This window comes from Serinus canaria, chromosome 1A, assembly GCF_022539315.1.
Source record: "Serinus canaria isolate serCan28SL12 chromosome 1A, serCan2020, whole genome shotgun sequence".
Taxonomy (NCBI): domain Eukaryota; kingdom Metazoa; phylum Chordata; class Aves; order Passeriformes; family Fringillidae; genus Serinus; species Serinus canaria.
The window spans coordinates 46,494,460-46,503,108 of record NC_066314.1 but is presented as its reverse complement, the minus strand read 5'-3'; the positions used below and the strand labels follow the sequence as shown (position 1 = coordinate 46,503,108).

Sequence of the window (8,649 nt, the reverse complement as noted above, 5' to 3'; positions counted from 1 at the left end):
GGTTTAAAAAAATTATTCTAAAAGGCACTCTTAAATCCTTGGAAGGAGATTTGCCTTCTCTGCCAGGCAGCATGCACAGTTAACAACAAAACAATCAAGAAAATCACCATGCCCTGAATCAATGGGAGTGCACAGGATGTCTCTCATCCCTCCGAGTTCTGCTGTCTCTGGGACCAAGGCATATTGGGAGGCACTTTCTGGTCTGTGGCAGTTAGTGAAGGAGTTGGCAAGTGTCTGGGATATGGGAAACACATGGTAAGAGCACACTAAACTCCTGTTTCTCCTGTTAGCCTGCTCCTTTGCTCCACCAGACTCCACTGAAGCAGAGGAGCTGGCTCTCAACACAATTTTGAATCATCCTGGGACATACTAAAGTTAACAATAACACCACATCTGCTTGAAAAGCTAATTTCTTGAAAGTTAGGTGCTGTTTCAAGCATATCCCTCCTACCTTCAGTCTACAAGTCAACAAGTTTCATCAGGGCTTCACAAAACCTTTTCCCAGCCTGCTCTCCAATATTATATTAGCATCCTTGAGTTTTCTCCCTCATCCTGTGTTACACCTGTGGACTGTGGAGGTGAAAGAGAGAAGAGGAGGGATGGTTAGCAGAATTTCCACCTCAGATTTACTAGAAAAAGGCAAGTTATCCTGACATTTCAAAATCAGTCCTTAGGAGGGATCTGTCTCATGCCAAGGGATTCAGAAGCCTCAGATGTCCTTGTGCTGCCCTTCAGTGCTGGTAGGCAGAGTGGGGAAGACCCAGGCTGCCCAATTCACTGTGCCTGAGGAAGGGGTTTACTTGCCAAGCATAAGAGTATGTGGTAGCATAACACATCATGTGGAATCTCATCAAAAAGCATTCTCTAAAAAGGGAAATTATAACTTCATACTATCAAGAGGTTTAAAAATTATTATTATCATCATCATTTTCACTGATGTGATTTTGCTTTGATATTGCTTCTGCTTTCAAATAAAAATATTACATATATTCAGAAAGACATCTTTTTATAAACTGAATTACTTACCTACAAGCTCCTTTCCTATTCTTGATCATGCAAGTACCCAACAAGAGACAAGTGAATAAATACAGGAGTATTGACACAGCAGACACAGACATGTGCAGTGATGAAGAGTTCACATCTTTCCTCTGGCATTTGCTTGCCGTGGCTTGGATTTGTATTTCCTCATTTCTTAAGCACTCCTAACATTAAATCAACTTTATTCAAGAAAAGTAGCACGGAGAAGCTACTAACCCTGCTTCTGCACCCTCCAGCAGCTGCTCTTTGGTCCACTATGACAGCCTCAAAGAAGCACTTCTCTGCCATTTTCCCCTAAGTGCAACCTCCCAGAGGCTGCACTCCAACCCATGGAGAGCTACTGCTGTCACCCCACCAGCCATGACAGAAATCCCATTCCCAAGGAAGAACACCAGTTTCTTATAGACAGGCTGTTTGGGTTTTTATTAATTAAACAGTCCATATACAAAGTACTAAATAAATATACAGCTGTGTCAGATGCCAGTGTACCACACACACACACACTTGGAGAGCTCTCTGTAGTTACAGATGAAATACCATGGAAAGCTATTTATCAAATGCAAAGCAGGTTACAGAATGATTCAACTCTGCAGACTCATTGCTCATCACCAGGGTGCAGTCCACACACCACACACACACACTTTTGCTCACTCATGCCTGGGAAGAAGGGTGTCTGCCCTCTGTAACCCGGCTGCTTGGGAAATGTTTGTGTAAATGCCACAAACACACTCAGGAAGAGGCCGAGGTCCAGGGTTCACAGGATTATATCCCACCAGGGTATTGCAAGGAGCCACATGGAAGAGGCTTTGTCTTTGGGGATCCACAGCCTGGAATGGCTGGGGTGGGGAGGGAGAGTTTGCAGGGGGGCAGGCACCTTGGGGAGCTCAGCTGAGGCATGTGGGCAGGAGCCAGAGCTGGAAAGGAAGGCTGTAAGAACATGAACTGGAACATGTGTCAGGGTAGATTGGTGCTGATGGTTTTATGTCTATAAGTTTTCTTCCCCATCTCCAGCATGGCCCCTAGATGATGAGGAAGGTGCTGGAAGCAAATATAAAGATGAAAAATGGAGTATTCTTTTTCTCTCTCTGTCTCTTCTTCACTGATCTCTGGAGGACAGCCAGGCAGGGCTGGGAGTGGGCACAAAAGTAACAGGGGATAACTAAAGATGTCCTCAGTAGTGCCTGAGATGTCTGTGTGGGTATACAGGAGGAAGGAATGTGTAGGGCTGATGCTCCTGCTCCTTCCTCTTCTTCTATCAGATGAGGGGTGCAGGCACCCCCATGAGCTGATTAAAGCAGGTCCTGTCTGGGGCAAAGCCAGTCACAGACCCAGCTGATGATCTTCTTCCTTCTCTAGCATTTCTGCTGGAATAGGCAGAATGCTCTTCCATCAGAAGAGAGAAGCTTCATTCCATGGAGACAGAGTGACAGGGACAGGATGGCCAGGGCTGTGTCTGAAAGCTATGTCTGAAGAATAACAGAGAGCTACAAAGGTGCCTGTGTGGGGGAAAGGGGATACCTCTCCTTTTTTGCTGGTGTGGCTTGACTCTTCTGCAGGATCATCTCCTTTGTCACCATGTGGCCCATTCCCTGTGCCTCTGCTGAGGGGCACTCAGTCTCTGCTCACTGTGGAGCTGCTACATGGGGCTTTTCCCACCAGTGTAGTCATGGTATGGGCTTGTCCGGGCCTTGGGGCGAGGGATGGAGAAATCATTCTGTGGTTCAATGGCCTGAAAATGAAGCACAGAAGTCTTTACCTTTGAAAATGGCAGAGAAGTAATAAAACAAGGCTTATAAAGAAACCAAAGGAAGGAAGGGAGAAACAGATCTGAAGGTTTCCTGAGAATGTGACCAATCAGGCTGTGGAAGAGGATCCTGGCAAAACAAAATAGTGATGGAGACAGGTCACCAGAGGGACCATGTGGGAACACGATGTGAGCTTCTAGACCTGGCTAGGCTGTGGTCTGAAGGAGGACTGGTGAATGGACAGGTGGTCATGCAGACCACCCGCTCTGGATCTGCACTGCAGCTTCCAGTGCCTGCTGGTGGGAATACATTTGGGGCATGGGCTGAGGAAATAAGCATGCTCTCCTGAGGACAGGGCACAGTCTACTGTAAGAACTGTGCTTGAAGAGAGGACTTCTTATGTAGTACCAAATCCCAAAGTATTGAAAACCAAAACTACTTTATGCTGGGCCCCTCTTGCCTTCCCACGTCCCTGGACATGTCATAGCTCTTTCTTCTGCCCAGCCACAGGCCCCTTCCACGAACATGGCACAGAATCACTTGGCTCCATGCAAAGCAAAGGCCTGCCTTCACAGAGCTTGCTCTAGGCCCATCTGTCTTTGCCCCTTCTCCTTCCCTTCCTTCCAGCACCTGAACAGTAGCCTATAGCCTGCATGTGGTGAAAGGGGTGACAGTGGCATGAACTTACCTTCATCTGAAAGTGAGAAGCGTACGGGGAGTAGTTGATGTTTCCTGTGTCACAAGACAAAGGCAGGGGAAAGTTAGTGCATTAGCATTACACAGGAGCTCAGAAATACCACATCAAGGGAGATTCAGAGGATCTGTGGCTACAGGAGCAGATGCTTTTAGACTGGTCTAACTGTGAAGTGTGCAGGCAGGAATGGGCTAAAATCCGTAGGTGGAGGACATTAAATATTTCCTTCTGAAAGCAGGAATGAATGGTATTGCAAATAACAGGACGCAGGTGGCCTTGGAGTTTAGACACCTCCTATTGACTCACAATTACTGTCACCACCACCAGCCAAATCCCTCCCACTTGTATGCACAAGACCCCCCTCAAGGTATTCCCTGGGAGAACACAGCCTTTCTTGACTATTCTCTCACAAACCTGGGGGTCTGACTGCAGGTGACGGAACATGATAAACATGATACCAGGAGCAAATCCACACCCAGAAGAATCACATCTCCTACCCACAGGTTTGGGAAACCTCAATCAATAGAAACATTTTGCTTTGTCCAAGTAGGCAAAAGATTCATACAGAAAAGAAAGACCTCCTTGCCTCCTTTTTGGCTGGCGGATCCATTCTTACATGGATATGGGAACCTGATCAGAACTGGAATAAATAACCTCCAAGGTATAACCTAGATAGGCCTGAAGAGCTGATGCATCACTAAGAGACAAAAAAAACCTCTTGATTTTTAACATGGACTTCCCTTCCTTAGCAAGGTCATAAAGAGTTATATTTCAGCCCTGACATGCAGCAAGTCTCCTACTCAGTCACTGCTCCTGCACATTTGCATTGGTCCTCACGCATTTCCCTTATTACATTGCTCCTACACAATTGCTTTTGCATTGGTCCTCACTCATTTCCCTTATGTCTGGAGATTAATTTGCAGGGACATCTGCAAAGTTTTATCAGTCTGAAGCTTTTTCCTAGCCTCTCATTTACAATATCATATCATCTTCAAATCTTTTCTTGTTGCTCTCCCACCTCTTTTAGGTCATGAGTGGTGCTTGTGTGCTTAGGGCTGGGGGGGCAGTGAAGTCATTCACTTCACCATACCTTGCACAATTTCATCTTGGGTGTAGGCACGGTTGTCCACTCCAGTTGCCTGCTTTATGAACTTGGGTTGGCAGAAGTCATTTTCTGGAGGGTAGTCCTCTAGTTTCAGAGGAGCAGTGAGGAAACAAATTTCAGGAACAATATACATGATCAGGAAAATCCAGCCATTGGACACCAGAGCAATGGCCACAACAGGATCATCCCACATTTGTTTGTCTAAAACCGTGTTGCCTTTTATGAGCATAGTGATCCACACCACCCAAACAGCAATGGAGAACAGGACGGTGACAAAGATGTGCGCCCCATGCCTCTTCCAGCTTTTATATGGCCCACAGAATGTGAACATGGAAACCAAGAAGGTCAGAGCCATGAGGAAGAGCACGTAGATCAGAAGCATGACAAAGTCCTTGTTGGTATTCTCCCGAGTCATATTCAGGAATTCTTCTCTCTGGTTTACAAACATGGTGACCAAGTACTCAATGTTGATCACAACTTGTACCATGGCAAAGGAAACAAGGAAGAGCAGCAGCACCTGCCAGGAGAAGGGCTTTTTTCCTCTCACTAGTTTGTTGAGGTTGCAGGCATGGGTGAGGAGGCACGAGAAGCAGAGAGCAAAGATGACCCCAAACAGGAAGAAGCGAGTGGGACGAGTCCTGTCGTTGAGTTTAATGATGAAGGCAAAAGTGAGACCAAAAACGCCGAGCGTGCCTAAAAGAAAGAAAAAATAGACGGAGATCATGTGCCGCTTGCTGTTGTCTTGGACTTTGCAGATGAGGAAGAAGAGCGAGCAGATGAGGAAAATGGTGATGAGGATGCCTGCTGCAGCCAGCGACTCCAGGACAATCCCCCAGGCCTTCTCTGTGTCACAGAGCAGGTGGTAGTCAGCGCCGATGCTGCCGCAGCCCGGGGGAGGTGACGTTGTCATCCTACTGCCTTCTTGAACAACCTCTCCAAAGCTGTAGAAAAAGAGAAAGCACAGGCTGTCAAGTCAACCATCTGGGAACTGTCAACAGTGGGGAAGGAGAGGCAGGACAGACCTCCATCCCTCTGGGCAAGGACACCACAGTGCTAAGGACATGGGGCAATGGCAGCAGAGTCACCTCAAAGCTTGGCACTGGCTCTCCATTAAGGCAAGCCAAGCCTCTCAGGAGGAGGCAATTCACCTTGCATGTCCTCTGTACCATGCCTGATGTTGTGCAACATTTTAGGAGTGTGGGGAGCAGGGAGAAGGTGAGGTACTGGAAAGGGCATTTGCTTGTTGCCCTGCAGTGCAAAGACTGTGCTGCCTTGTCACTTCTGTGATACAAGAGCAGCTGTAGTCATAGCACAGTTTACACTCTTCTAACAAGTTCAAACAACATCAGTACCTTGTACCAGGGAGATTCAGACACGAACAATGCAGAAAAGGAAACTCACTGTTCTCTTTTACATTCATTTTCCCCCTCTTATATTCTCTGAGGCACTTCTGGCTTTGGTTTACCATTAGGAATGAAGGGGGAACTTTAACACCTTTTACCTTGCAGATAACTTATCCAGATGCCTTCAGCACAGCCCTTCTCACTCCAAATTCAACAGCAAATACAAGTCACCAACCACCAGCCCTGAACTCATATTTCTCCTTCTTCACAGCAGTGTAGCAATAAGGAGTGTCTCAAAGACCTCACTCTCCTTCCCAAGACACTGCCTTGCACTGAGGAGAGGCCTGACACGTCAGAGCCAATGCTGTTCATTGTGTGACAAGTTACCAAGTCACTGCGTGAGCAGTCCACAAACACACGATGTCAAGGTCCCTAACACACTCCTACTGTCTCATCTTAAGGACTTCAGTGCTGTCTGAGCAAGCCTGTCTCCCAGAGGATAGGAGAGCTTAAGTGGGCTCTTCAGGGGAATCAAGCCCCCTACTTTCTTGGGAGCTTGAAGCATGGCAGAAACCACAGCACAGGGGCCTTTGACACATCACGGCACCGAGGGAGTTTAGACCTAAGGGGCCAGGTACTGATTTCTAAACACTAAATTCCTCACTTAAGCTTGAGTCTCTGAAATCTGTCAAAAGAGGACTTTAGATACAATATCACAATGAAACATGAGCAACCAGTCCTTAATGGTGACCCACACTGGAAAAATAGGCTATCTCATAGGAAAAAAAAAAAAATCAACCTTGCAAAAATGTGGACTTTAGTGCTCACTGTACCATTTGCCTTAATTTTCCTGCTCCAGAACAACATACTGCACTCATGAAGTTGGTTCTCAAACCTTTCCAGCAGATTTTAGTGATTGCAGATTGTGGTTTTAATAAATGGTTAGTTGATCTAACCAAGAGATGAACAAAGGGTGCAAATACCACCGACTCACTCCCAGCCCCACATATGCTTCAATGGACCTGCTTCTAACTGAATTGGGGAAATATTTTTCCAGCTTCTAACCTCACTGTGTAAAAGATGTGCAGCTCTTCAAAAGGCTGGCTACAATAAAATGCAAATTATTCAAATATGCAGGAACTTTGGACTCCCATAGAGAACATGGAACAAGTGGATAAGACATGAAGGAGTTTTCACAGTCAAAGTACACAAAATTTTGGAGATTAATGATCTCTTGCACAGATAGCTGGGTTATCTGGACAATTGTGAGTAATAAATTTCTGAAAATCTAGAGAGAAAATTCTAAAATTCTATCCACAGACATTTACTGTTGATTAGATTAGCTTATCTACTCACAGCTCGGGCAGATACAGACTGGTGCTCACTGCTGAGGCACGTGGAGAGCCCAGAGAACCAGCGTGAGTGACCTGATGACAGCACGGAGCACACCCATAGCTTTGGGTCCTGACAGTGCTGACTGCAAGTGGTGCTTGCCACAGCCAGCCACCACGGCCAGAGGAACAAATGGGATGGAAATAACCTTCCTGACTTGGGGAACTGGGCCACTTGCAACCATTTTTACTGCCTTTTTTTCCTGGGTAGATGTCCTGCGTAGCATGATGAGGCAAGAAGAGCCTCTACCCTGTCTCCTGGGTGATGCTGCTCCCAGAAGCTAAGTCTGCTCATCCAGCACCTACAGCAGTGGAATTCCCCTAGGAATTCCAAGGGGCTCTGCAGTCCGTGCAAAGAAGTCTATGCTGTAGTAGCTTATCCAGCACACCCCAAATCACAGCTCTCGCTTGAGGGAGCAGGAGTCTTCTCCCTCCAGCTTGACCCTCCTTTCTCATTGACACTTGTACATAAAACACACCCATTCACCCACAGATTTCCAGTCGTTTCCCGGGAGCTCTCCTGAGCCCCAGCTGGCAGTGCCATCTCACAGTCACGGCCGGGAGGCACTCTGAGGTTGCTGTGGCACCCCATGCCCCGCACGCCGTCCCAACCCAGCTGCAGAAGGCAGGCCCAACCTAGATCCTGTAACACATCGCCTTCAATTACCTTTCTGGGTCCTGCCTGGAGAAGGCAGCGGGGAGGCTCCGTCCAGGAGAGGCACTTTTCCAGCGCACCAGGAGCCGGGCACCTCCGCTCCGCAAGGCCGGCCGAGCAGCAGCTCCGCGCCCGCCGCTCCGGGAGCTTTAACAGCTGGAGGGCTGGGGAGGTGGGGCTGAGCACGCCTATTCCAGTTCCACCGCCTCGCCTCTCCTCTCCCACGGGACACGGCTGTGAAAATTCGGCCCCGGTGCCAGGAAATGAAGTAAGGCCTCCTGACGTCAGCGGGGCACTCACCCCTGCGCCGGGGTGGGGAGGCAGCGCTGGGACAGCGCTGGGACAACGCTGAATGCGCTCGGTCAGACACCTCATAAGGTGCTCCCCTGTCTGGCTCCTGGCACCCGTGGGTGGGGACCGCCGCTATGAATAGCACTGCGTCCCCTCCCTGCTCCGAGCCTTTTGTGTCTTTGCCTGCTTTCCCGCCTGATAAGCTGCTGGTAAAGCAGACCGTGAGGAGGCTGTGGTGTGGGAGCGGGCCCGCCGTGCCCAGAGCCAGAGCGGCAAGCCTGGATCCGGAGATGCTTTGTTTCCGCGGGGCTCTCCACAAGTGCTGCGAATGCGTGTGGGGACACGTCTGCTCTGCTTGTCCCTCCCGCCCGTGCCAGCGGGAGCCAC

The 8,649-nt window shown here is 48.4% G+C and overlaps 1 protein-coding gene across 1 annotated transcript; it reads right to left on the bottom strand.

The window, feature by feature from the left end:
• Positions 1-1,433: 1,433 nt before the first annotated feature.
• Positions 1,434-8,222, bottom strand: LOC103813328 (retinoic acid-induced protein 3-like). The gene is made up of 4 exons (XM_009086583.4): positions 7,984-8,222; positions 4,568-5,523; positions 3,472-3,515; positions 1,434-2,767 (listed from the first exon to the last, which is right to left on the bottom strand). Exons 2-4 carry the CDS (start codon positions 5,490-5,492, stop codon positions 2,675-2,677), a joined length of 1,062 nt encoding a protein of 353 aa, XP_009084831.1. The 5' UTR covers positions 5,493-5,523; positions 7,984-8,222; the 3' UTR covers positions 1,434-2,674.
• Between the last annotated feature and the right edge of the window lie 427 nt (positions 8,223-8,649).